Below are 27,614 nucleotides of genomic sequence, written 5' to 3'. Positions count from 1 at the left end.
TTAGGGCAGTGGAAGGGGATCTGAGGTGTCCCCAGAGCTTTCTCCAGGCTGAACAGCCCCAGTTCTCTCCTGTTTTAGGGATTCAGGAGTCTTCACTTTCAGGTTGCTGCTGCGGAGCAGAAGTTCCAAGGAATTTTGTCTCTTACTCTCTGGCTCCATCTATTTTTTAATGTTAATTCTTTGATTTCAACATCTTGTACTCCAGCCAGAATCGACTGGCTGATTTCAGAGAATTATGTTAGTTAATTAATTAATTAATTAATTCAGAGAACAATGTTAATTCTTTGATTTCAGCATCTTGTACTCCAGGCAGAATCAACTGGCTGATTTCAGAGAATTATGTTAATTAATTAATTAATTAATTAATTCAGAGAATAATGTCAGTTCTTTGATTTCAGCCTGTCTTACACCAGCCAGAATTGACCGGCTGATTTCAGAGAATTCCTTGAGGGAAATGGAATCCTTTGCCCTGAGTAGGCATTGTGAGGGTTGAGTAGGCATTGTAAGGTTTGAGTAGGCACTGTGAGGGTTGAGTAGGCACTGTGAGGGTTGAGTAGGCATTGTAAGGTTTGAGTAGGCACTGTGAGGGTTGAGTAGGCATTGTAAGGTTTGAGTAGGCATTGTAAGGTTTGAGTAGGCACTGTGAGGGTTGAGTAGGCACTGTGAGGGTTGAGTAGGCATTGTAAGGTTTGAGTAGGCACTGTGAGGGTTGAGTAGGCATTGTAAGGTTTGAGTAGGCACTGTGAGGGTTGAGTAGGCACTGTGAGGGTTGAGTAGGCATTGTAAGGTTTGAGTAGGCACTGTGAGGGTTGAGTAGGCACTGTGAGGGTCCTACCTGGCCTGAGCTCTGCACGGGGCTGGGGGAGGCAGCAGGTGCCTGTGCTGGGTCTGGGGGTTCCAGGCAGGGCAGGGGGCTCCCCTCGGGCTCCTCTCTGCTGGCAAACCCAAAACCCAGCCTCTCCTTTTCTCTCTCCCCTGGCAAACCCAGTCTCTCCTTTTCTCTCCCATTCTCTATGTGCTGCTGCCCCTCCCACAGGTGCCCACAGCCCCCCGGGCCCCTCACCTGGCCGGCAGGGAGACACGCTTTGTAAGTGCTGCTCATGGTGTGCAGTGCTTTGTAAGTGCTGCTCATGGTGTGCAGTGCTGTGTAAGGCTTTGTAATGGTTTACAGTGCTTTGTAAGGGCTGCTTATAGTGTGCAGTGCTGTGTAAGTGCTGCTCATGGTGTGCAGTGCTTTGTAAGTGCTGCTCAGGGTGTGCAGTGCTTTGTAAGGCTTTGTAATGATTTACGGCGCTTTGTAAGTGCTGCTCATGGTGTGCAGTGCTGTGTAAGTGCTGCTCGTAGTTTACAGTGCTTTGTAAGTGCTGCTCATGGTGTGCAGGGCTTTGTAGTGCTGGTCATGGTGTGCAGTGCTGTGTAAATGCTGCTCATGGTTTACAGCACTTTGTAACTGCTGCTCGAGGTGTGCAGTGCTGTGTAAGTACTGCTCGTGGTTTACAGCGCTTTATAAGGGCTGCTCGAGGTGTGCAGTGCTTTGTAAGGCTTTGTAATGGTTTACGGCTCTTTGTAAGTGCTGCTCATAGTTTACAGTGCTGTGTAAGTGCTGCTCAAGGTGTGCAGTGCTGTGTAAGTGCTGCTCAGGATGTGCAGCGCTTTGTAAGTGCTGCTCGTGGTTTACAGCACTTTGTAAGTGCTGCTCGTGGTTTACAGTGCTTTGTAACTGCTGCTCGAGGTGTGCAGTGCTGTGTAAGTGCTGCTCGTGGTTTACAGCGCTTTATAAGGGCTGCTCGAGGTGTGCAGTGCTTTGTAAGGCTTTGTAATGGTTTACGGCTCTTTGTAAGTGCTGCTCATAGTTTACAGTGCTGTGTAAGTGCTGCTCAAGGTGTGCAGTGCTGTGTAAGTGCTGCTCAGGATGTGCAGCGCTTTGTAAGTGCTGCTCGTGGTTTACAGCACTTTGTAAGTGCTGCTCGTGGTTTACAGTGCTTTGTAACTGCTGCTCGAGGTGTGCAGTGCTGTGTAAGTGCTGCTCGTGGTTTACAGTGCTTTGTAAGTGCTGCTCATGGTTTACGGCACTGTGTAAGTGCTGCTCATGGTGTGCAGTGCTGTGTAAGGCTTTGTAATGGTTTATGGCGCTTTGTAAGTGCTGCTCATAGTGTGCAGTGCTGTGTAAGTGCTGCTCATGGTGTGCAGTGCTTTGTAAGGGCTGCTCGTGGTTTACGGCGCTTTGTAAGTGCTGCTCATAGTGTGCAGTGCTGTGTAAATGCTACTCATGGTTGACTGCGCTTTGTAAGTGCTGCTCGAGGTGTGCAGTGCTGTGTAAGTGCCGCTCGTGGTGTGCAGTGCTTTGTAAGTGCTGCTCATGGTTTACACCGCTTTGTAAGTGCTGCTCACAGTGTGCAGCGCTTTGTAAGTACTGCTCATGGTTTACAGGGGGGCTTTGTAAGTGCTGCTCGTGGTTTACAGTGCTGTGTAAGTGCTGCTCATGGTTTACAGGGCTTTGTAAGTGCTGCTCGTGGTTTACAGTGCTGTGTAAGTGCTGCTCATGGTTTACAGGGCTTTGTAAGTGCTGCTCATGGTTTACAGTGCTGTGTAAGGGCTGCTCATGGTTTACACCGCTTTGTAAGTGCTGCTTGTAGTTTACAGCGCAATGTAAGTGCTGCTCGAGGTGTGCAGTACTTTGTAAGTGCTGCTCTTTGTAAGTGCTGCTCATGGTTTACAGCGCTTTGTAAGTGCTGCTCTTTGTAAGTGCTGCTCGTGGTTTGCGGCTCTGTGTAAGTGCTGCTCGTGGTTTACGGTGCTGTGCAAGTGCTGCTTGCAGTGTGTGGTGTGCACCTGACCAGCTGCTGCACTGCCCACATGGCTGCTGCGCTGCCCTGCGCTGGCCCCACGGCCCATGGGGACCCACAGGGGGCCTGGCATCCCCGCGGGGACCTGGGAACCCCACAGGGACCCCACAAGGACCTGGCCATCCCCACAGGGGCCTGGCATCCCCGCAGAGGCCTGGCATCCCTATGGGGGCCTGGCATCTCCACAGGGGCTCAGGATCCCCACAGGGTGTCCTGGCATGCCCTGGGTTCCCCAGGGAGCAGCACCCTGTTGGCACTCGAGGCACGGCGGGCTGCTCCCTGTCAGCTGCTGCTGCTGTGGTGGCACCACGAGTGCTTGGGAAGAGCAGGGGGAGATGGCATTGCTCAGGCTGAGGCAGGTGTGCAGGGTGGGCATGTGCCATGGGGATGTCCCTGGGAATGGGCCAGGGACCAGGAGCACGGAATGTGCCCAGGGCACGTGCCCAGGGAATGTCCAGGGACCAGGAACAGGGAATGTGCCATGGGGATGTGCCCAGGAATGTGCCAGGGACCAGGAGCAGGGGATGTGCCATGGGGATGTGCCCAGGGAGTGTGCCACAGGCCAGGGGCAGGGGATATGCCATGGGGATGTGCCCAGGGAATGTGCCCATGGAACGTACCCAGGGACCAGGAGCAGAGAGTGTGCCAGGGAGTGTGCCCAGAGCAGGGGATATGCCCAAGGAATGTACCAGGGGATGTGCCAGGGACCAGGAGCAGGGGAAATGCCCAGGAATGTGCCAGGGAATGTCCAGGGAGCAGGAGCAGGGGATGTGCCCAGGGAATGCCCAGGGACCAGGGGATGTGCCCAGGGAATGTGCCAGGGAGCAGGAGCAGGGAATGTGACCTGGAGCAGGGGCTGTGCCCAGGGAATGTGCCCAGGGAATGTCCAGGGAGCAGGAGCAGGGGCTGTGCCCAGGGCCAGGACTGTCCCACAGCTGGGCTCAGGGTTTGGAGGTTTGCAGAGAGCTGTGAGGGTCTCCTCACACAGCACAGGGGCTGGGAGAGGCTCGTGCAGGTGGGCTGTCCTCACCTGAAGAGGCAGGGACTGGGGTTCTGTGGAACCTGGAGCTCCCCTCACAGGGGGGGCAGTGGGGCAGGGGTAAACAAAGGCTTCCAGACTCCAGATTTACCCCTGTGTTTCTGTTTGCAGGCTTCCATTAACTTCATCACATCGCAGGATGACAGTAAATCAGTGAGTACAGCTGCTGTGAAACCTGACTGTGCTGTCCCTGTGCATCCCCCAGCACTTGGAGTTTGTTCCTTCCTCCTCTTGGCTCCTAGTCTGTCTCCTCCACTCCTCCTCTATGCCTCGAGTTTGTACAAATGCATCAGGTCTCAGATATGGTCCATGTGAAAACCCAGTCGAGCTGTTTTTGCAGCTTTTATTGCTGTTTCCCCTCCTGCAGGTTTTGCTGGCTTACCCAGTCCCTGTGCCACTCTCTCCACTTGCAGGTGCTTTGCTCACTTTCACACAGCCTCCAGCAGTGATGGTGACATCTAGGAGAGGTTTTAGCCTCTCACCTCTGCTCCAGTAACTGCATTTCTCATCAGACCCAGCCTGGTTCACTTCCATCCAGAGCTTGTGTCAGTTCCCATTCCTGGCTGATGTTTCCCTCTTTCCATCCGTGGCACTCTCATTTTCTGAGCTTGGTCACACTCACCATACCCTGCCAACCCCTGTAGCTGCTGCTGGTCGGGCAGGTGCTTCCTTTGGTCCTTCCTTTTGTCCTCTGCAGTGCAGTGGTGCTGTGTAACCCTTCCCTGGCTGAGTCTCATTTGGTGTTGGCTCCTGCAGCTGGAACAGCAGCACAGCCGAGGAGAAATGGGGGTGCATGGATTTGCATGGGTTTGTTTATGCAGCTGCATGGCAGACACCTGGCTGCCCTAACCGCTCGTTTCTCTTCTCTTTGTGCCCCCTTGCCCTCCTGTGCCCTGCCCACGCTGCCCTGGCACCAGCAGACCAAGCCTGGCGTCATCCAGCCACTGTCCCGCGTGCGACCGAGCGCTGCTGTGGCACTCAGGGCCGAGGAGGGGGACAGCCCCAACCCCTTCCAGCAGCCCCAGCCCTGCTTCAGGACCCACAGCTCTGTAAGTGCCCAGGGAGCCCTCCCCAGAGCCCTGTGGCTGCCCCGGGTGGGCAGGAACCCTCCCAGAGGGGGCTCTGCTTGGTCACCATGTGCCTGATCACTGTGATTTGGTGACCACATGTCCTGGCCACCCTGGTTTGGTGACCACATGCCTGGTCACTCTGGTGTGCTGACCACATACCTGGTCACTCTGGTTTTGTGTCCACGTGCCTGGTCACTCTGGTTTGGTGTCCACGTGCCTGGTCACTCTGGTTTGGTGACCACCTGTCCTCATTGTTTTTGAAAGGTTCATGTTTCTGGGGCTGTTTGTTGATGGGGGAGAAAAATTCAGGTGTTTTTGTCTTTGTCGTGAGGCAAGACCTGTGTCCCTTCATATAAAAGTGGAAGGAATAGTGGAAGGTGTCCCTACCCGTGACTGGATGGGCTTTCAGTCCTTTACACAAACCATGCTGGGTGAGATTCCACAAATCCAGCCCTTCTGTCCCTGCTAGAGCTGGTGCAGTGGGATACCAGAGGTATCAGAGAGCTGATTTGCAGGCTGTACAGAACCCATGGAATGGGCATGGCTCACATTTCACAGCTCTCCTGACCTCACTGGGCTGTGCTTTAGCCCATCAGACAGCGTTGTTTAACCCTAGTCCAGCACTAAGGAAAGCCAGAACCAGAACTGGATTGGTGCAGCTGGAGGGGGGAGCAGCTGGAGGGGATTTCCTCTCCAGGAGGAGGAGGAGGAGGAGGAGGAAGGTTGTGGTGCCATTGCCCCCCACCCTTCCATCTCTGTGATGCTCAGAGCAGGTCCCCCAGTGCTGCAGGGGCTGGGTGAGGGAGGGACCAGCAAAGACAGTGACAGGACCAGGAAGGTCCCCTCAGACCTTGTCAGATATGTAAGTGTAATTCTGCAGAGGAAAATTTGGGATCAAAGGCAGATCTTCCCCTCATCACAGATCCCTGGATCAGATCCTGGAATCACAGGGTGCTTTGGGTTGGGAGGGACCTTAAAAACAGAGACACCTTCCACTAGAGGGGCTCTTGTTCAGCCCTAAATGGAAATCAATGTGTAGCTGTCCAGTTCTAGCCCACAAAACCCTGATCCAGGTAGGTTGAATTGGGTGTAAATCCTCAAGGACTGGGACAGCAATGTGCCCTTGGCCAAGGGATGTGTCACAACATTCCCATCGGGTCAGTGAAGGTCTGTGCCACCTAAAGCACCATTCCTTCACTGTCCATGGAACAGAGCAGGCTGTGACCCTCGTGCAGTGCTCCTGGTGCTCCTGCCCAGGGCTCAGAGGCTGAGATTGCCTTCCCAAGGCTCACAGATCCCTTACATGTTCCCTGTTCCTTCCATATCCCCCTCACCAGGCTCTGCAGGCCAAGACTCAGGCTGTGTTTCCCCCGTATGGGTTTTCCCCCCACCTGTGCTCACCTGTGCTCACCTTTGCCTCCTGTCTGTCTGTCTGTCTGTCTGTCCCTGCAGCCAAAGCCATCGCCGCCATCGCCACCGTCCCCTGACGAGGTGCCCATCAACGTCAAGCAGGCCTACAAGACCTTTGCAGCAGTGCCCCTGTCCCAGCCCCTGCTGGGGACACAGGTAACCCAGCCCTGGTGGCACCAGCCCTGGGCTCAGGACAGGGGGGTGTGTGCCCTGCAGGGACAGCTGGGGACACGACCAGGGCCTGGGGGAGCTGGAGAGGTTGGGAATGGGATGGTCACCCTGGAAAGGTCCTGTGTGGATGGTGCAGATGTTCATCCTGGCAGGGTCCTGTGTTGGTGCTGCAGATGTTCACCCTGGCAGGGTCCTGTCTGTGTCAGGTCCTGTTGGAGTGTATGGATGATGCAGATGTTCACCCTGGCAGGGTCCTGTGTTGGATTTGGAGCGTATGGATGGTGCAGATGTTCACCCTGGCAGGGTCCTGGCTGTGTCAGGTCCTGGAAGCTCCTGGAATCTCAAGCATTGTTGTTCTCCCTGGGCATTGGGATACTGATGTACAACCATGCAAAGGAACTCTGAAATTCCAGGCTCCAGGGCCAGGCAAAACCTGTGCTGAGACATTTTTGGATAGATTTTGATTTTCACTGGGACTCTTCCTTTCCCTGCCATCTAGCTGAATCCTGGAACAGTCCAGGCTAGCTGAGGCCTTGGAGGTCACTGCCTCAGTTCCCCCTGCAGAACAGGGCAGCCTTGGGTGTTGGAATCCTGGAATCCCAGAATCCTGGGACGTCCTGAGTTGGAAGGGACCCACAAGGATCATCAGGTCCAGCTCAGGACACCCCCAGGAACCCCACCATGGGCCTGAGAGCGTTGGTCAAACATCTCCAGAGCTGTAGGAGGTTGCTCAGGCAGATCCACTCCAGTTCTGAATTCTGAATTAGTTTTTGGAGTGTTTGGATAAAGCCAGAGATCATCTCCTTGCTCTCTCTTTGTGGGTCATTTCAGTTTGTCTAATTATAGAACTTCCTTATTTTCCATAACTAGTTTGCAGTTCTCAGTTTGCCCCTGTGGATTCCTGGTTAACAGATGGATTTTGGGGATCAGTTTCCCCCCCCCCGTAGTTCTGTTCATCCAACATTCTGTTATGCATCCCAGTAAATACAGATTTCATTTCATTCTGGTGGCATCTCTGCTTCTTTAAAGTAAATTTTGGGTGGTTTTGTCTTTGATGCAAGCAAAGTGTGAGTGGTTCCTGCCAGCTCCTGTGACTCCCCTCCAGCCCCTGCTCCTGTTTGGTGCCTGTTTCCTGTGATTTTCAGTTTCTCCCTTTCAGGAGTTGTCACACCTGGTTCTGTTTAACCCTCAGTTTACCATAAATCCTCACTTCTGACCATTGCTAAGCCTTGGTAAATCTGTGTGAATTCAGGGACAGTGTGGGGACCTGTGTCAGCTGCCTGGCCTTGGGGCTCAGGGCTGGAACCTTTCCTTTGGAACATGCTTGTTTCTCTCTGTCCTTAGGAACTGTCTGGTCAGAGCAGCACAGAAAACACCAAAATGGCCTTGGAGGTGGGTGCTGGGAGTCGTGGGGGTGTGGGTGGGGTGTGACAGTGGTCACAGGGGTTCTTGGATGGGGGAGGAGATGAGAATGTTGGCTCCATGTTCAGAAGGCTTGATTTATTATTTAATGATATATGTTACGTTACGACTATACTAAAGAATAGAAGGAAAGGTTTCCTCAGAAGGCCGGCTAAGAATAGAATAGAATAGAATAGAATAGCAAAGAGTGAATAACAAAGGTCTGTGGCTCTGACAGAGAGTCCAAGCTCTCTGGTCTGTGGTTGGCCATTAATTGTAAACATTCAAGATGGCCCAATCACAGACACACCTGTTGCATTCCACAGCAGCAGATAACCATTGTTTACATTTTGTTTCTGAGGCCTCTCAGCTTCTCAGGAGGAAAAATCCTAAAGAAAAGATTTTCACAAAAAGATGTCTGTGACAGTGGGGAGATGGGGTTTTGGTGTGGGAGGGCTGGGGAGGAGCAGGAGGAGGAGAGGAGGGGGCAAAGTGAGAGCTGAGGGGATGGGGCAGAGTGGGGATTAAGAGGATGGGGCAGAGTGAGAACTGAGAGGATGGGGCAAAGTGGGAACTGAGAGGATGGGGCAAAGTGAGAACTAAGAGGATGGGGCAGAGTGAGAGCTGAGGGGATGGGGCAGCTGGCAGAGCAAGGGATAGGGTGGCATGGGGCTGGGTGGGCAGTGCTGTGGCTGGGTGCCCCCTGTGCCTGGATGCCCCATGGTGTCCCTGGGTGCCCCTGGGTGTCCCCTGTCCCTGGGTGTCCCTGTGTGCTCCCTGTCCCCGTGTGTCCCCGTGTGGCCCCTGTGCAGCGTTCTGGCCCTTGCAGGTGGCCGCCCCCAGCCCCAGGGGCCAGCACAGCCCTGAGCAGAGGTCCTTCCGGGAGAGGCAGAAGTATTTTGAGATTGAGGTGAAGCAGCAGCACCTGGACAAGCCTCCCAAGCGTGTGTCCCTGGTGGGGGAGGACGACCTGAAGAAGATGAAAGAGGAGGAGGGTACGTAGGAACGTGTGCTCAGAGGGTTGTCCTGCTAAGGGATTCCTTTGCCACAGAAATGCAGCGCTTCCAGAAGCGCCTGGGTGGTTCTTGTAAGGCCTGGGAATGATTTGAAGTGAGTGCTGAAGAATTCTGTTCGTGCTGCACTGATACTGCCTGGGTTGGAAGGACTTTTAACCCACTCAGTGCCACCCCTGCCATGGGCCCTGCCTCAGACCAGTGGCTCCAGTCTGGCCTGGAACACTTCCAGGGATGGAGCAGCCACAGCTGCTCTGGGCAGGGTCCCTTCCCAAATCTATCCCTGCAGCCATCCCCCCTCCAGCCCTGTGTCCAGAGCGCCCCTGGAGCCCCTCTGGGTGCTGCAGGGCTGCTCTGAGTTCTGCCTGCAGCCTTGTCCTGTCCAGCTGAGCAGTTCAGCTCTCACAGAGCACAGGGGCTCTGAGCTCTGCCTGCAGCTTTGTCCTCTGCAGGCTGAGCAGTTCAGCTCTCACAGAGCACAGGGGCTCTGAGCTCTCCCTGCAGCTTTGTCCTCTGCAGGCTGAGCAGTTCAGCTCTCACAGAGCACAGGGGCTCTGAGCTCTGCCTGCAGCTTTGTCCTCTGCAGGCTGAGCAGTTCAGCTCTCACAGAGCACAGGGGCTCTGAGCTCTGCCTGCAGCTTTGTCCTCTGCAGGCTGAGCAGTTCAGCTCTCACAGAGCACAGGGGCTCTGAGCTCTCCCTGCAGGGCACAGGGGCATTCCAGGCTCCCTGCTCTGGGCTCTGTGCCTGCAGCCTGCAATAAACACTTCAGGGGCATTTATAAAGCCCCTGCGCACAGTGGGGCTGTGCCAGCTCCAGGTGAGTGGCACCCTCACACAGGACTGGCAGCAGAGCTCACTGTGCTGCTCCAGGGCTGCACCAGGAGCTGCATTGCTGCTCTCCCTTGTGTTGTAATTCCCTCTTGCTTGAGAGTTCACAGAATTCACAGAATGACTCGGTTGGGAGAGACCTTAAAGATCATCGAGTCCTACCCATAGTTGCTTTAGGAGGTGATAAGGAACAAGGTGAAGTGGACAAAAGCATTTTTACTGAGCTCTCCAAATCATACCTGAAACTGGCATTTGGTTCAGTTTCATGCCAGTAATGGTTGCCCAGTGTTCCAGCCTGTCTGCACCCTCCTGTAAGGCTCCATGGCCCTTCAGAGAGCCGCCAGCAGCTCCCAGTTTGGCATCAGCAGCAGAGTGTTCCTGTTGCATTCAGCTCCTGCAGAATGCAGAAAAATGATTTTATTAATAATTTTAATATTATTTTTCTATTTTTAAGGTTTAAAATTTATTTTAAATAATTTTTTTAATTTTAATATTATTTTATATTTTAAGAAATATTTTTATTTTGGTTTTAAGAAATATTTTTTAATTTTAATATTATTTTTATATTTTTAAGATTTTTAGTGTTGCCCCAGGGCTGAGCCCTGAGGAGCACCCCTGGGTGACCTGCAGGACCCCTGCCCAGGGCTGCCTGCTCCTGTCCCCTCTGTCCCTGACCCTCTGGTGGTGTTGTGCTCACCAGCAGAGCTGTCCCAGGGCAGCTGCCACACGTGGGGCCAGCACCAGCACCCAGCCTTGGCTCCTGCAGGCTGCCAGGGCTCTTCCTTCCCTCTGGGAAAAGGGCAGGAGAAACTGTGCCCAGTTCCAGGGTGAGGCTGAGAGCACTGGGAAATCTGCTGGAAACCTGCCCTGGGTGTCCAGGGATGGAAATCTGGTGGATAAGGAAAGGGGGAGCTGAGGAAACCATGCAGAGTTTGTTTCATCACCGGTGGAAGTGTGGAGGAGCAAAGGTGTTCATGGATGGATGAAACCAGCCCAGACTTGCAGGGGTGAGAAGGACCTGCCCAGAGGTTCCATCCTGGGGATTCAGTGCCAGGACCTGCCCAGAGGTCCCATCCTGGGGGATTCAGTGCCAGGACCCCTCCCCAGTCCCATCCTGGGGGTTCAGTGCCAGGACCTGCCCACAGCTCCCATCCTGCAGGTTCAGTGTCAGGACTGAATCTCTTGGCGGTTCAGTGCCAGGACCTGCCCGCAGTCCCATCCTGGGGTTCATTGTCAGGACCTGCCCAGAGATCCCATCCTGGGGGTTTCATTGTCAGGACCCCCGCACAGGTCCCATCTTGCAGGTTCAGTGCCAGGACCCCCCCACAGGTCCCGTCCTGGGGGTTCATTATCAGGATCTGCCCACAGTCCCACCCTGGGGGTTCAGTGCCAAGACCTCCCCCCCCACAATCCCTTCCTGGGGGTTTCATTGTCAGGACCCCCCCACAATCCTGTCCTGGGGGCTCAGCCAGTGCTCTCAGGTGTGTGATCTGCCCCCTGTGTCCCTGCAGCCCGCAAGCTGCAGCAGCAGCGAGCCCTGCTGCTGGAGGAGGAAGCTGAGGAGGAGGAGGAGGAGGGCAGGCGGGCGCCCCAGGCCGTGCAGTCCAGCGTCATCATCGAGGGCATGGAGTACAAGGTGGAGAGGCTGAACGGGAGGAGCAGCCAGGCTCCAGCAGCTCGGTAAGGCAGCACCCTTGTTTTTCAGAGATAACCAAAACCTCCACAGCTTTGTGCAAGTTGTAAAGCCGGTATGTTTATTATTAGGTTCATGCATATTCATTTTTACGCATTTTGCATGACATTTGCCACTAGTTCTTCTTTATCAGAAAGAATTCTTAGGTCAGGCTGGCCTGCTCTCACAGCAGTCTCTCTGTCTCCCCCCTTCTCTCTGTCCTTCACTGAAGCAGTTTCCCTGAGCCTAGGTTTGCAGTCAGGTTCCATAGCTGTGTTTTCTAACCACAGACTCAAAGATGTGCATTCCACCTAAATCCAAATGGATTTCTACTCTGGAGAATTTCTACTCTGTCTCAGCCAGGGCAGGCAGCCCTGCACCTCCCACGGGCAGAGTCCCAGGAGCTCTCAGGGCACAGGGCTGGCACAGATTTCTGCTTCAGAAAAGGCCAAGCTTTACATCTCACTCTTTCCAGGGAGCAGCTCCTTCAGCTGTGCCCCATGGTGTGGAGAGAGGTTGATTTTAGAGAGATGCTTCAGGATAAGCTGAATGATAAAGTGATGCTAAAACAGAATTGGGGTTTTTTTTAGGCTTGTTTCCCCGTTCTCTGGGACTTGGCCTCCAGGTTACCCTGATGGTTTTTTCTAATTCTTGGGCATAGAACAGAGGAATGAGAACAGGGTTCTGAAAGGCTCCAGATAAATTCAGAATGCACTGAAGTAAAGCTGAAGCTGTCCTTATCTGCCTTTGAAGCCTTTGGCACAGACAGTGTCCTCTGCACAAACACGTCTCAGTCACAGTGGCAGAACACTCCCTGGCGCTGCAATCTCATTTCTCTCTGTTGTTTCTGCCCAGTCTCACTGGAGGAGCTTCTCACATCACAGTGCCCTGAGACTGCCCTGCCCCTCTGAGCTGGGGCAGCTCCAAGGAGGAAAGCAGTCACACACAGCCCCTTGGTTCCCTGGAAGCCCCCCTGGTCCCTCCTGTTCCCATCCTGAAACATGGCATGCTGGAGAACAGGAAGCCTGGCTCCATCAGTTGTTTATTATTTATGCTGGGATGCAAGAGAGGCAGTGGAAGAGGCTGAAGTTGTGTTTCTTGAAATATTCTTCGTCATGCTGGAAGAGAAACTGAAATTTAATTAAAATAAACTTGAGCAGTAAAAATCAGAGCTGGGTGTCACCATAAACTGAGCACCCCCAGCTCTCTCAGCCAGCTCCATAGCCCATCTCATGGAACAACTTAAAATAATCAAATTAATTTGTTAATGAGGGTGTAAAATCAGGATCAGGTGACAAGGGTTTCCAAAGGGAATCTTTCTTGGGCTCCTCTGTTTGGAATCCCTTTGTGCCACATCTAACAAAGCCAAGAGTGAGGTGCTGCTTCCCAGGGCTGAAGGGTGAGATCCAGAGGAAAAGAAAGCTCAACAAATATTTTTATTAGGAAAACTGAGGAAAGATGTGTGTGTGTGTGTATGTGTGTGTGTGTGTGTGTGTGTGTGTCAGTAGCTGGGTGACCTGCAGGTGCAGGAAATGAGTTCTGCTATTCGTGTGGATGTTCAGGAGATCCCAGAGGAGTGCTCACAGCAGTGATCACACAGGGCTGTGACTTCACCCTGGAGCAGTTGTTGCTGGGGTGGAGCTTCACCCTTGGCTGGGTGTGCAGCCCGTGGTGCTGCAGCTCACAGGGCTCTTTCTCCAGGCCCTTGGAGCTCAGTGAGAACAGCAGCTCTCAGAGGAATTCCCTGGAGGAGGGCATCAAGCCTGAGCACAGAACCAACTCCATGTCGGGGTGAGTGGGGCAGGGGCTGCAGAGTTCCTCCCTTCAACAGCCAGGGGCTGCCAGGGAAGGCTCTGGGGGAGGCAGGGAGGGGAACTGAGCAGAGCCAACCTCGTGGAACCCAGCATGGGCTGGGTTGGGTGGGAGGGAGCTGCAAGACCCTCTGGTTTCAACCCCCTGCCTTTCGGTGTGACCGTGTTCACAGGGCTCTGAGGATGAGGGAAGTTATGAGGATCTGAATCCATGTTTCAGAAGGCTGATTTACTATTTTATTATATATATTGCATTAAAACTATGCTAAAAGAATAGAAGAAAGGATTTCATCAGAAGGCCAGCTAAGAATAGAATAGGAAAGAATGATAACAAAGGTTTGTGGCTCGGACTCTCTGTCTCAGCCAGCTGACTGTGATTGGCCATTAATTAGAAACAACCACATGAGACCAATCACAGATGCACCTGTTGCATCCCACAGCAGCAGATAACCATTGTTTACATTTTGTTCCTGAGGCCTCTTGGCTTCTCAGGAGGAAAAATCCTAAGGAAAGGATTTTCCATAAAAGATGTCTGTGACACTTTGGGGGTTGCTCCCAGGACAGTCCAAGCCCCATCCAGCCAGAAACTCCTTACAAGGAGCTGTCCTGTGTCCTGTGTCCTCCCCATCCATGGCAGCCCGTGCCAGTGGCACCAGGCAGGTGAGCAGAGCTGGCAGGTGAGCAGAGCTGCCATGGCACAGGGCAGGTGAGCAGAGCTGGCAGCGGCACAGGGCAGGTGAGCAGGGCTGCCATGGCACGGGGCAGGTGAGCAGAGCTGCCATGGCACAGGGCAGGTGAGCAGGGCTGCCATGGCACGGGGCAGGTGAGCAGAGCTGCCATGGCACAGGGCAGGTGAGCAGGGCTGCCATGGCACGGGGCAGGTGTGCAGAGCTGGCAGGTGAGCCCTGCAGCCCAGGTGAGCCCCTCGCAGCCCCCCTGTCCCCCGTGTCCCAGGTTAACCCTCACGGAGCCCGGTGCTCCCGTGTGCAGAGGGGCAGGTGAGCAGGGCTGGCAGGTGAGCAGAGCTGCCATGGCACAGGGCAGGTGAGCAGGGCTGCCATGGCACGGGGCAGGTGTGCAGAGCTGCCATGGCACAGGGCAGGTGAGCAGGGCTGCCATAGCACGGGGCAGGTGTGCAGAGCTGGCAGGTGAGCCCTGCAGCCCAGGTGAGCCCCTCACAGCCCCCCTGTCCCCCGTGTCCCAGGTTAACCCTCACGGAGCCCGGTGCTCCCGTGTGCAGAGGGGCAGGTGAGCAGGGCTGGCAGGTGAGCAGGGCAGGTGACCCCAGGTGAGCCCCTCACAGCCCCCTGTCCCCCGTGTCCCAGGTTATCCCCTTTGGAGCCCGGCGCTCCCGTGCGCACGGCCAAGGCGGAGCGGCGGCACCAGGAGCGGCTGCGGATGCAGAGCCCCGAGCTGCTGGCCCAGCAGGACAAGGAGCTGTCCCCGGCCGAGCGCCGCGCCCTGGAGGCCGAGAAACGCGCCATGTGGAGGGCAGCACGGTGAGCCGGGGCTGCCTGTGCTGCGGGGAGGAGAGGGGCAGCGCCGGGCTGGGGATGAGGGCAGGGAAACCGGGGAGTGGGGGATCCTGGCACAGGGCAGAGCTGCTCCTAAAGGAGGGAAACCGGGGAATGGGGGATGCCTTTACTGGGCAGGGCTGGTCCTGGGTGTGGGGATAAGGGGAGGGAAAACAGGGAATGGGGGATGCTGTTGCAGGGCTGCTCCTAAAGGAGTGAAACTGGGGAATGGGGGATCCTTTTACTGGGCAGGGCTGGTCCTAAAGGAGTAAAACTGGGGAGTGGGGGATGCTTTTACAGGGCAGGACAGCTCCTAAAGAAGGAAAACCAGGGAGTGGGGATCCTTTCATACAGCAGGGCAGCTCCTGCACATCTGGCACCCAAAGGGTGTAAAACCAGGGAATGGGGACCCTGTCAGGGGCAGATGTCGAGGGAGGCTGTGCAGGACTGTCCAACCCTGGCTGAGCCTGTCCCTTGTGATTCCCCCAGTGCTGCCCAGCCCTGCACAGGGAGCTCCCCATGGACACAAACCCAGCTGGGTGCTGTGCTGGCTGTGTCCTGCCCTCACACACCATTCCCACCTTGTTTGTGCCCCTTTTGGAATGGTGTCACTGAGGCTGCAAGGTCACACATCCAAAAGGAAAAATGGAACTTCTCATTTCCAGGGTAGCTGGGCTGGACATCCTGCTGCAGCCAAGAATGGCAGGGTCTGGCCATTCCCATTCTCACCCACATGAGCTGTTCCATCAGCCTTGAAAGAGTGGAACACTGCCAGGGATCCAGGGGCACCACAGGATTCTCTGGGCACCCTGTGCCAGGGCCTCACACCCTCCCAGGGAACAATTCCTAATTCCCAATATCCCATCCAGCCTGGCTTTGGGCACTGCCAGGGGCACCACAGGATTCTTGGGTCACCCTGTGCCAGAGCTGCCAGGGAAGGATTTTCCGAGGTCCCCTCCAGCCCTGCCCCCTCTGTCAGTGGGAATCCATTCCTTCCCCCTTGTCCTGGCACTGCAGGCCCTTGTCCCTTTCTGTGGGACAGGAGGGACTGTTCCCTCCTGCCCCAGATCTCCAGGAGGATCCAGGGCTGTCAGAGCCCCTTTTCCAGCTCTGGAATGGGCACAGGGTTTTGGCCAGGTCCTGTCTGCAGGGGAGGTGCTGCCCTGCCCCACTCGGGGGCTCAGCCCCACCGCCCCACTGGGTTTGTTCCTCCCTCTCTGACCTCCTGTCTTTGCTTCTCTCCGGTTCTCTGCTCTGTGCTGTCACTCGTGACCCTCACTCTGCCCTCCTTGGGCTCTCCTTGCTGTCCCTGTGCCATCAGGGCCCTGCCAGGATGGGGGATGCCCCTTCCCCAGCACCCCTGTGCTCTGTGCACACACAGCCCCAGCTCACACAGGGGTTCTGGGCACACACAGCCCCTGGCACAGCCACGGAACAGTTTGGGATGGAAGGGACCTGAGGGTTTGTGTGATGCCACCCCTGCCATGGCAGGGACACCCTCCCCTGTCCCAGGCTGCTCCAAGCCCCGTCCTTGGGCACTGCCAGGGATCCAGGGGCAGCCACAGCTGCTCTGGGCATCTGTGCCAGGGCTGCTCACCCTCACAGGGAACAATTCTTAATTCCCAATGTCCCATCCAGCCTGGCCTTGGGCACTGCCCGGGATCCAGGGGCAGCCACAGCTGGTCCCTTCCCTGAGGCTGGAGCTGCTCCTGGTCCCTCCGTGGGGCTGGAGCTGTTCCTAGTCCCTTCCCTGAGGCTGGAGGTGCTCCTGGTCCCTCCATGGGGCTGGAGCTGTTCCTAGTCCCTTCCCTGAGGCTGGAGCTGCTCCTGGTCCCTCCATGGGGCTGGAGCTGTTCCTGGTCCCTCCGTGGGGCTGGAGCTGTTCCTGGTCCCTCCGTGGGGCTGGAGCTGCTCCTGGTCCTTCCCTGGGGCTGGAGCTGTTCCTGGTCCCTTCCCTGGGGCTGGAGCTGTTCCTGGTCCCTCCATGGGGCTGGAGCTGTTCCTGGTCCCTCCATGGGGCTGGAGCTGCTCCTGGTTCCTTCCCTGGGGCTGGAGCTGCTCCTGGTCCCTCCATGGGGCTGGAGCTGTTCCTGGTCCCTCCATGGGGCTGGAGCTGTTCCTGGTGTCTCCCAGCACTGGGAGGTGTCCCCTGGATGTGGTCCTGGTCCCCTGGATGTGGGCACTGATGGGTGCTGCTGTTCCTGGGCACCATCCCAGACTGCCCCAAGGGCTCCTGCTGCCCCAGCCATGGCCAGGGCTGGGTGGGATCAGACCTGGGACCAGCCGAGCCCAGGCTGCCCCGTGTCAGAGCCGAGTTTCCCCTGCCCAGGGTTTGTTGCTGTATCTGTTTCTTTCTTTTCCTGTTCTTGTCTGCTGCGATGTTCATCACCATCATCTCTTCCTCTCCTCCTCCTCCTGTTCCTGTCCCTCCTGTCCCTCCTGTCCCTCCTGCTGCTCCTCAGATGCTCAACCCTTGAAGACAGTGTTAAGCAGTACGAGCAGGACCTGGCCAGGAGGCTGTACCAGTCCAGGCAGAGAGCAGCTGCTGCTGCTGCCCCAGGGCAGAGCCAGCCCTCGAGAGCCACCCCTGGGGCAGGAGGAGGCCAATCCAGGTGTGCACAGCTGCATGCTCCTGTCAGTGTCCCCAGGCCAGGGTCAGGAGGCCAGTCCAGGTGTGCACTGCCCTGCCACAGCTGCATGCTCCTGGCTGGGGGCTCCTGGGGCAGGACCAGGCTGGGCCCTGGTGTGACCCCAGAGAGCAGGGGGGTGCTGGGGCTGATGGGGAGGAAGGGACCTCTGATGGTTCCCAGCTGTGTCACAGGGTCCCAGAGGGGTTGGAAGGAACCTTAGAGATCACCCAGTTCTACCTCCTTCCACACCTTTCACTATGCCAGGGTGCTCAGGGCCCCATCCAGCCTGGCCTCCATGCTCTCCTGCTGGCTCAGGAGGGTTCAGGTGCAGCACACCAAGCACAGGGCAGGATGAAGCCCCAGCACTGATCCTGCTCGTGTGATCCCCATAGTTCTGTCCCCAGCTCAGGTCCCTGTCCTGTTTTTTGGCACTCTGGGGCTGCCCACAGTGTGCTGGTCCATAGCTCCAGGCTCTGTGTGTGTGGCACAGGTGCTCCCAGGTGTGTTTGGGGGTGGCAAAGGACAGCCCAGCTTTGCCCCTGCCTGCCCTGAGGACTCTGGGGGGATTTGTGCTGGGCCCAGGGCTCTGTCCCTGCCCTGGGGACGCCGGGGGGCTCTGTCCCTGCCCTGCAGGGTGGCCCTGTGCCCTCAGCAGCACTCACAGCTCCTGTCCCACCCCTCTCCCCGTTCCTGGCAGGATGAAGTCCCTGGAGCAGGACGCCCTCAAGGCCCAGATGGTCATTGCCAAGTCCAAGGAGGGCAGGAAGCGCAGCCCCCTGGAGCAGCTGGCAGAGTCGCCGTCCCCCGCGCCCACACCGTCACCCACGCCCATGGAAGGTACGGGGCAGGGACAGGGGCAGTTCGTGGGCTCTGGGGGCAATTCCCTCCTTCTGGGGGGCAGTTCCCTCCTTCTTCCTGGCTGGAATTCAGGATTCCTTTTTTCAGGAATCCTGATCCCTGGAAGAGTGGTGAGGAGGAGTTGGCTGGGAGGGCTGGGACAGTGGCACCCCCAGCGTGGTGCCACCCTCTGAGGCTGCTGGAGGGCTGCCAGGGGTGGCTGTCACCCAGCCAGGCTGTCACTGACTGTGCCCTTCTGTCCCCCCCTGCAGATTGCAGCCCCAGGAACGTCACCTCCCCAGGAAGGCTGGTATGGTGTTCTGCTTGCCTTTGTCACCTTTCCCAAACCCTGGCATTCCTTTGTCACCTTTCCCAAACCCTGCCATCCCCTGGTATGGTGTTCTCCTTGCTTTTGTCACCTTTCCTCAGTCCTGGCATTCCCTGGTTGCTCAGGCTCGTACAGTGTTCTCCTGCTTGCCTTTGCACCTTTCCCAAGCCCTGCCATTCCTTTGTCCCCTTTCCCAAGCCCTGCCATTCCTTTGTCCCCTTTCCCAAATCCTGCCATTCCCTGGTTGCTCAGCTCTGCTGAGAGCTCTGGGCCCCTCTCAGTCCTTGCTGCATGGTGCAGGGAAGGGAGGGGATCTGTGGATGGAATTTGGCCCAACTCCTGGCCAGAGGAACCCCCACCCCTTATTGCAGACCCCAGGGCATATCTGCTCTCTGTCTCCTGTTCTATGGTGCCATCCTTTCTGTGCGGCTTCACCTTCTGGTTCAGAAAGGTTTCCACCAGGTACAGAAATCCTTTCCCTGGTTCAGAAAGCCTTTGCCTGGTTCAGAGAGCCTTTCCCAGGTCCAGAAAGCCTTTCCCTGATTCAGAAAGCCTTTCCCGTGTTCAGAAAGCCTTTCCCAGGTTCAGAAAGCCTTTCCCTGATTCAGAAAGCCTTTCCCCAAGTTCAGAAAGCCTTTCCCAGGTCCAGAAAGCCTTTCCCCAAGTTCAGAAAGCCTTTCCCTGGTTCAGAAAGCCTTTGCCTGGTTCAGAGAGCCTTTCCCATGTTCAGAAAGCCTTTCCCACGTTCAGAAAGCCTTTCCCGTGTTCAGAAAGCCTTTCCCGTGTTCAGAAAGCCTTTCACTTCCCCTCAGGGATTTTGCCCTGTGTTTTCTCAAGAGCACAAGGCAGACCTGTACCTGCAATCAGCATTTTCCCTTTCCTAGCCCTGAGTAAAAGCCATGGGGCTCTGCAGCACAGCCCTGTAAGAACTGGGACAGAGCAGGGAAAGCAGCTGCAGGGAGGGAGCCTTGTCCTGCCAGGCCACCCCATAACCCAGCCCTGGCTGAGGTCCTGACTCTGCTCTGGCTGTCAGGAACCTTGCCATGAATTTCCCCAGAACCAGCTTTGCCCCCTGCCCTGGTGTGCACTGACATTTCACTGGGGCAGGGGATGCTTCCTCTTGGGCTCACACCCCTCCTGCCCCCAGGAGAGCTGCAGGGCAGTGTCCCAGGGCTGTCCCACATCCCAGGGCAGTGTCACAGGGCTGTCCCACGTCCCATGGGTGTCCCAGGCTCTGTCCCAGCTCTCTCCCACATCCCAGCTCTGTCCCACATGCCCTGCCCAGGCTCTCCTGCCTCTCCCTCTGCCCCTGCTGGGCTCTCTGCTTGCCTTGCTCATCGTGCTGCTGCCTCTCCAGCCCTTCCTCTCCCTCACTCTCTCTTCTTTGTTTCTTCCCCTCTGCTGTCCCTTCTAGTCAATGTCTGAAAAGAAGTTTGACTACCGGGAATTTGCTGCTATTCCTTCCTCCAAACCTGTTTACGAAATCCAGGTACAAACTGCATGCTGAGCCCCCTCTGCACAGCCCAGGCCCTGCTCTGGTGCAGGAGCTGAGGCTGAGGGGTTTGGGGAGCCCTCTGCAGAGCCCTGGGGCAGGGACACCAGTCCTGCTGGAAACTGGGGGCTGCCTGGAGCCCCCAGCCAAGAGGAGTCAGGGAAAGGTTGGTCCAGGTGGTTTTAAAATGAATGACAAAAGCTTTGCAGATAGAAAACATCTCCATCTTCACCAGAATGGCTCCTGAAACAGTTTCAAGTGAAAGATGAGAACTGAAAGGGAAGAAAAGGTGACAGAAATGATGGCTAGCAAATGCCAGATTGGAGCAGATGTAACTTGCAGCTGGGCTGTGCCTGTGTCCTGCAGCTGGGTGTTCTCAGGCTGGCAGTGAGCTGTGGGGTCAGCACCTGGTTCTGAGGGTGAGAGCCATGCTGAGGTGCTTCTCCCTCCTCACAAGGGCAGTTCTGAGCTCTTCTGTCAGGGGTTGCCAGCTCTGGAGGTGACCCTGACCCCTGGCCCTGCTCTGGGGGCCACTGGAACCAACCTTGTGGGGCTGGGAGCTGAAACTGGGTCAGTCAGGCCCTGGTGGCATTGGTGACAGCTGAGTTGGGCAGGTTCCCTGTGTCTGAAGGGTTCAGGTGGGTTTTTAGTGTCTGAGGGGTTCTGGGTGGGTGTTTTAGTTCTGTGTGCAGAGCATGAAGCAGATTCAGGGCATGGAGAGCCAGCAAGCACTGCCACACTGGGGGAGAGCTCACTGTGGGGACACACAGGTGGCACTGCAGACACACGGGGGACACAAAGGTGGCACTGGAGACACACAGGTGGCACTGCAGACACACATGGAACACACAAAGGTGGCACTGCAGACACAAAGGTGGCACTGCAGACGCAAAGGGGACACAAAGGTGTCACTGCAGACACAAAGGTGGCACTGCAGACGCAAAGGGGACACAAAGGTGTCACTGCAGACACAAAGGTGGCACTGCAGACGCAAAGGGGACACAAAGGTGTCACTGCAGACACAAAGGTGGCACTGCAGACGCAAAGGGGACACAAAGGTGTCACTGCAGACACAAAGGTGTCACTGCAGACACACAGGGGACACACAAAGGTGTCACTGCAGACACAAAAGTGTCACTGCAGGCAGGCTGGCTGTGCCAGAGTGCACTGTGAGGATTCTCAGGCACTCCTGCTTTATTTGGTGTCTGTTCTTCACTGACACCTGTCCCTTGTGGTGGTGCTCTGCTCCTGGAATCATCCCTCATTTTCCTGGGGTGCCTCCCTTTGGGCCGTGCCCTCTGCAGTGCCTCCTTTGGGATGTGCCCTCTGCAGTGCCTCCCTTTGGGCCGTGCCCTCTGCAGTGCCCTCCTTTGGGCCGTGCCCTCCCCAGTTCTGTCCCAGTGGGTTGGCACTGGCTGCTTGAGCCCTGTGGTGGCTCCAGACCACCCCAGTTCCCCAGGGACAGCCCTGGCTCTGCTGCAGCTGGGGAGGTGCCCCCACAGCCTCAGGCAGTGTGTGGGGTGCAGTGGTTCACAGAATCCTGGCATGGTTGGGTGGGAAGGGACCTTAAATCCCACCCCAGCCCTGCCGTGGCAGGGACACCTTGCCCCAGTGTCCCCTCTGTGCCAGCTCCCAGCCCCATCCAGCCTGGGGTCCTGGGGCAGTGCCAGGGCTCCAGGGGCACCCACAGCTCCCTGGGCACCTGTGCCAGGGCTGCCCCCCCACAGGCAAGGATTTCTGTCTCCTCTCCAGCACAAATCTCCCCTCCTGCAGCTCACTGCCTTTCTCTTCCCTCTCTACTCTTCGTGCCTTTTGTGTCTCTTCCTCTCCTTCCTGCACACACCAAGTTTAGGGCTTGGCAGAGGGGGCCTGAGCCAGGCACGAGGGATTCCAGCTGGAGTCTGTGGCAGTGTCCCAAATGGGCAGTGTCCCCTCTGTGCCACTGTCCCCTCTATGGCACTGTCCCTGCTGTGTCAGTGTCCCCTCAGAGGGTTCCAGCTGTTCCAGGTGTGACTGGTCCCATTTCTCTTGCAGTCCCCTGATGCAGCTGATGACCTCAGGCACGCGGATGAGCGCAGTAACTCAGGTAAGCCCAGCCCAGGCTCTCCTGGCTCTCCTGGCTGTCCCTGCTCTGGGTCTGGAGGGCTCCCCTGCCCTGTGGGACCCTCCTGAGCCCCTCACCATTGCTGCCTGAAGCAATGCCATGTTCTGTCTGTTCTAGAATGACAGCTCCACGCTCGCCACGTTCATTTTGGGTAGGAGATTTGCACATTTGCATTGTTTTCAGTGATGACTAATCTGTGTGCTGTGTTGCAAGCATGCCTGGTTTTCTCCAGCTTTGTCCTGGAGTGGAGTGGCAGCAGGATATGGCAGGGAGGTTTTGGGCTCTGTCACCTGTTCAGTGTCCCTCATGTACGGGCTGGAACAGGGAATGGTGCAGGTGAATTCATCTGAGGTGCACCCATGGGCAGTGACCACCTCGGTCAGCAGGAGTTACAGGTGTGCACCTGGAGCTCTGGGATGTCCAGCTGGGCTCTGGGATGTCCAGCTGGAGCTCTGGGATGTCCAGCTGGGCTGTGGGATGTCCAGCTGGGCTGTGTCTGTCTGTCCAGCTGGGCTCTGGGATGTCCATCTGGGCTCTGGGATGTCCAGCTGGGCTGTGTCTGTCTGTCCAGCTGGGCTCTGGGATGTCCATCTGGGCTCTGGGATGTCCAGCTGGGCTGTGTCTGTCTGTCCAGCTGGGCTCTGGGATGTCCAGCTGGAGCTCGGGGCTGTCCAGCTGGGCTGGGTCTGTCTGTCCAGCTGGAGCTCGGGGCTGTCCAGCTGGGCTGTGGGATGTGCAGCTGGGCTGGGTCTGTCTGTCCAGCTGGGCTGTGTCTGTCTGTCCCACCTGTAACACACACCTGGGCCTCACCCAGCTGCTCCCAGGGGCTGCAGCAGCACCCTGGAGCTGGGCAGAGCCTGCCTGCTGCGTAGCCTCCCATTGCCTCTAACAGTTGGTGCTGGTTTGCTTCTACCCTTTTTGCATGTTTCACCCCTTTATTAAAAAACAAACAAAAAAACAAACAGTTCCTTTTATCTTGACCAATTCCTCTGAGTGCAGGCTGCATCCCAGACAGCTGAGCCACGGCTGAGCTGTTTCCTGAAGGAGGTTCTGCTGCAGGACTCTACACAAACTTGCTTTCCTGAGAACAGGATCTGTTCTTCATCCCTCAGAGCCATCCTGTGAGCTCTGGGTGATTCTCCTGAGGGTGTTTGTTCAGGCAGTGCAGGCTGAGAGCTCAGGGCAGGGTTGGGGAGCAGCAACTGCTGCTCAGGGCACCCAGAGCTCACTGCTGCCTGTCCCTGCTCTGCTGGCCCTCACATGGGATGAAAGCCAGAAGGAAAATGTGGTGCTCACGAGAGACCCAGCCCTGAGCCCTGAAGCAATGCTGAAATCACCTGTGGTGTGTGTGAGGCACACAAACAAGGTTTTCCCCAATGATCTGGAAAGGATGGAGGTGAGGATGCCAGTCAGCTCTCCTGGCTTTTACAGAGCCCCCCCATCCCCTCTCACTCTGCCAGGCAGAGCAGCATTCCAGCCAGCATAATCAGAATGGTCCTGGATCATGGAATTATGATTTTTGACTCACAGCAATTCTGAAACCTTGTGCTAGCAAACCATTAACACTGATGGTTCCACCCTGAGAATGCTGCTCTGCAGTTCAGTAACTCCACAGCCTCATAGAATCCTTGGAGTAAAGGTTTTTAAATCCCTTCAAGATGATGACCATGAAGCCAGAGCAGAGAATGGAAGGAACTGTTTCCGCATGGGCAAGAGGACGGGGTGTGCTGGGAGGAGCTGCATTTCCCTGTGCTCCTGGGCTGTTCCTGTGGGACCTGAGGAGCTGCATTTCCCTGTGCTCCTGGGCTGTTCCTGTGGGATGTGAGGAGCTGCATTTCCCTGTGCTCCCTGCCCACCTGGGCTGTTCCTGTGGGACATGAGGAGCTGCATTTCCCTGTGCTCCTGGGCTGTTCCTGTGGGACCTGAGGAGCTGCATTTCCCTGTGCTCCTGGGCTGTTCCTGTGGGATGTGAGGAGCTGCATTTCCCTGTGCTCCTGACCCACCTGGGCTGTTCCTGTGGGACATGAGGAGCTGCATTTCCCTGTGCTTCCTGCCCACCTGGGCTGTCTGCTGTGGGCAGCAGCTGCCACAGGAACGGAGCCTCCCCATCCTGCCCCTGCCCTAATTGCTGCTGGCTAATGAACTCTGCAGCTCTGACACTCTCTGCCCTCTTGTGGCTTTAATTTAAATCTCTCTGCCCTCCTGTGGCCTTAATTTATCCCTGTCCAGCCTTTTTAGCCACATCACCTCTCCAAAGACTTGTGTGGCATTTTCTGGGGTCCCCTGTGGCAGGAAGGAATGAATCTGACTCCATGTTCTTAGAAGGCTAATTTATTATTTTGTGATCTATATGGTATTAAAGAATACTGTACTAAAGAATAGAGAAAGGATACAGACAGAAGGTTTAACAAGATACTAATTAAAAACTTGTGACTCTCTCCAGAGCATCAACACAGCTGGCTGTGATTGGTCATTAAGTTAAAACAATTCACATGAAACCAATGAAAGAATGACCTGTTGGGTAAACAATCTCCAACCACATTCCAAAGCAGCAAAACACAGGAGAAGCAAATGAGATAACATTGTTTTCCTTTTTCTCTGAGGCTTCTCACCTTCCCAGGAGAAGAATCCTGGGCAAAGAGGATTTTTCAGACAATATGATGGTGACAGACTCGCATCCATCCTGTTCTTCTCCAGACTTGCATTTCACAGGCTCTTTCCCACCAAAATGCTAAGACAAAACTGGAATCTCTAGATTCATACCAGTGGCAATGCCTGTGCCTTCATCCCAGGATGTCCCCTGTCCATGGTCAGGAGTGTCCCCTGTCTCAGCAGTCCTGACCTGTGAGCTCTGGTCAGAGCAGCTGCCTGCATCCAGCTGGGCCTGACACAGGGGGTGACCCTCACCTCCTTGTCCCTGTCCTTCCCTAAGGGTCTGGATCCTCCCATTCCAGCGCCTGAGGCACAGCAGCTGTCCCACCATGCATGTGGTGCCCCTGAGTTTGAAGCCCTCCTGGCCAGCTGGGCCAGGGTGGATCCCTGTCCTGAAGAGCAGAAGGACACTCAGGACACTCGGTGTTCCATGCAGCTTCAGTCACATTCAGTCTTCTCACCCATGGCTTATCCTCCCCAGCACCCACAGTGCTCCCTGCATGAGCTGTGGGTCACCAGGGGTTACTGTGAGTGACTGAGACCAGTGCTGTCCCAAACCCAGCACCTGGCAATACCCTGGAACACCTCTCTGAAAGTGAGTGTGGACAGGGCATGGGGCAGCCTGGGACAGTGGAAGGTGTCCCTGCCTGTGGCAGGGGGGGAATAGATGAGCTTTAAGGTTCCTTCCTACACAAACCATTCTGTCATCCTATGATAGCCTTGGCATCTGCATTAACTGTGCCAGCTGTGCCATCTGTGTGCTGCCAGAATCACAGCATGGTTTGGCTGGGCAGGGGCTTTTCAGACCCCCCAGTCCCACCCCTGCCCTGAGCAGGGACACCTTCCATCAGACTGGGTTGCTGAGAGCCACAGCTCCCCTGGCAGCCTGTGCCTCACCCCCCCCTCACAGGGAAGGATTTCTTCTCACCTGACTTAACCAAGGCTTTGTCCTCACATCCAAACCCCTCTTGTCATTGCAGTGCCCCAGGAGCAGGACGGGCAGCCGGAGGAGGAGGAGGAGGAGGCGCTGGGAGCAGGGGATCCATCAGCAGCAGCTCCCTCAGCCCTGGAGGACATGGCCCTGTACAGCAGCAAGAGGAAGCTCCGGCACAGCCGGCGCAGCCTGGAGACCGCTGTGCCCACATAGGTGGCCCTGGGCACTGGACTGGCCTGGCTCAGCCTGGCACTGGCCTGGCCTGGCACAGCCCCTCAGAGCTCCAGGGACAGCAGCAGGCTGCCCCCCTGCCTGCAGACTCTGCACGGGACAAGCTCCCCTGAGCTCTGTGGCCAGCTGACTCCTCTGGGGCCGTGGGCCGCCCTCGTCTCTCACCCAACAGCGCACTGGGGCACATCCCAAACTGGGACAACACTGGACTGACTGGTGGCAGATGGAGAGGAGGGGTGGCCAGGACAGTGGGCAGCTTTTTAGCCTGTAAATATTGTGTGTGGGGAAGAGTAGGACAGGGAGAATGTAGGAGTGTGAGAGTGTGTTGGGCTCCGGCTGTTACTGCCTCAGCTTGGGTTTTGTAGTGGTTAAAAGGAGCTTCTGCTCTGGTGGGAATCAGGAGAAAGGTCCAGCCTGCCTTTACTCCTATTTAATTTCCAGTCTTTTGCCAAAAAGCATCTCCTCCCAGCTCCTGCACTGTGTCACCTCACTTCCTTTGGGAGTGTTTGAGAATGGGAAGCTTGGAGGCAAAAAGAAGGAAAAACAAAAAGAGAAAAACCCATCAGAATTCCAGCAAAGTGCCTCCCTCTGCCACTGGCCCTCTGTGCCCAAGGAAAGCAGAGCCAGCTCTCTGCCTCTGTCCTGGGGGGACTCTGCTCCTGCTGGGGCTTTGTGCTCCCTCCCGGGATGGGCACGTCCCCTTTGTCACCTCTGCAGAGCACATGAGTGGGGAGCCTCTGCTGTGGCCCTGGGGCTGAGCTGGTCACTGGGCAGGAGTGGGATGGGCTGGCAGCCAGAGCAGGGTGCAGGGGTGTGTGACAGCAGTGGGGCAGCACAGGGGCACAGGTGTGGCAGCAGGTACCTTAGGGGGTAGAGTTCAGGAACTGGGGATGGGTAGAACGTGGAGTTGCTGGGGTCAGGTTGGGAGTTAGAGGATCCTACACACGGAGATGGGGAGTCCACAGTGGCCACAGTGCTGGCTCTAGGGTGGGGTGGGATGTCACGGGTGCCTGCTGTGCTGTGCTGTGGGCTGGCAGGGAGCACCAGGAGCAGGATGGGGCTGGCCTGTGCCTTGCAATAACCACACAGTTCCACTTTGCCAGCTCAGCGGCTTCAGGCCCCTTCCCATGGAGGACAGGGAAAATGCACGTTTGCCCACACAAGAGGGAAAAAGGAAAATGAGCAATGAGTGGGGGTGTGAGCCTTGGTTTCCACAGGTTCTGAATCACATGAGCTCTGCAGATGTGGAGGTCACAGCTGCTGCTCCCAACTCTGCCATCAGCCTCTGCTGCCACTAGTGAGGGGAGACAACCCTTTTCTTTTTCTTTGTATCACTGCCTCTCACCGTGAGGAAGGTCCGAGCTCGGCACAATCCCCTTCCCTGTCCATTGGTGCTCTCTGACTCCCCAGCAAGAGCAGGGTTGGACCTTGAGCCTCACAGTGGCTGGGCACTGACAGGCACAGCTGCTTGTACATTTGCTGAGAAGGAAAGAGCTGGATGCAGTTTTCTGGGTGCAGTTTTTTAGTTGAGCCTCTCCTTTCATGCCAAAATCCAGCGGATCATTTTAACTGACTCTGAACGTTTTGATTTTACAGACCTGTGAAGGGGAACTCTGATAATCTCACGCTG

At 56.2% G+C, this 27,614-nt stretch overlaps 1 protein-coding gene across 13 annotated transcripts in view; it reads left to right on the top strand.

The window, feature by feature from the left end:
- Positions 1-26,698, top strand: part of SCRIB (scribble planar cell polarity protein) — a 134,911-nt gene extending 108,213 nt beyond the window's left edge. For 4 of the 13 annotated variants that reach the window (XM_054293844.1, XM_054293841.1, XM_054293835.1 and 1 more), the window contains 15 exons: positions 1,037-1,087; positions 3,997-4,038; positions 4,803-4,934; positions 6,408-6,521; positions 7,881-7,928; positions 8,767-8,932; positions 11,291-11,459; positions 13,153-13,242; positions 14,588-14,761; positions 17,239-17,388; positions 18,104-18,243; positions 18,516-18,553; positions 19,986-20,060; positions 22,098-22,149; positions 25,800-26,698. In XM_054293844.1, coding sequence (XP_054149819.1) covers positions 1,037-1,087; positions 3,997-4,038; positions 4,803-4,934; positions 6,408-6,521; positions 7,881-7,928; positions 8,767-8,932; positions 11,291-11,459; positions 13,153-13,242; positions 14,588-14,761; positions 17,239-17,388; positions 18,104-18,243; positions 18,516-18,553; positions 19,986-20,060; positions 22,098-22,149; positions 25,800-25,966 — 1,608 coding nt within the window. In that variant the 3' untranslated portion in view covers positions 25,967-26,698. The remainder of the gene's footprint in view (positions 1-1,036; positions 1,088-3,996; positions 4,039-4,802; positions 4,935-6,407; positions 6,522-7,880; positions 7,929-8,766; positions 8,933-11,290; positions 11,460-13,152; positions 13,243-14,587; positions 14,762-17,238; positions 17,389-18,103; positions 18,244-18,515; positions 18,554-19,985; positions 20,061-22,097; positions 22,150-25,799) is intronic. The other 9 variants (XM_054293846.1, XM_054293838.1, XM_054293845.1 and 6 more) reach the window with 7 other exon arrangements.
- Positions 26,699-27,614: the final 916 nt, after the last annotated feature.

Source organism: Melozone crissalis, unplaced genomic scaffold, assembly GCF_028551555.1.
Source record: "Melozone crissalis strain CALT ecotype California unplaced genomic scaffold, PUWL_Pcris_2 ptg000195l_1, whole genome shotgun sequence".
NCBI lineage: Eukaryota > Metazoa > Chordata > Aves > Passeriformes > Passerellidae > Melozone > Melozone crissalis.
The sequence above is the reverse complement of the archived record's forward strand: the minus strand, read 5'-3'. Positions and strand labels throughout refer to the sequence as shown.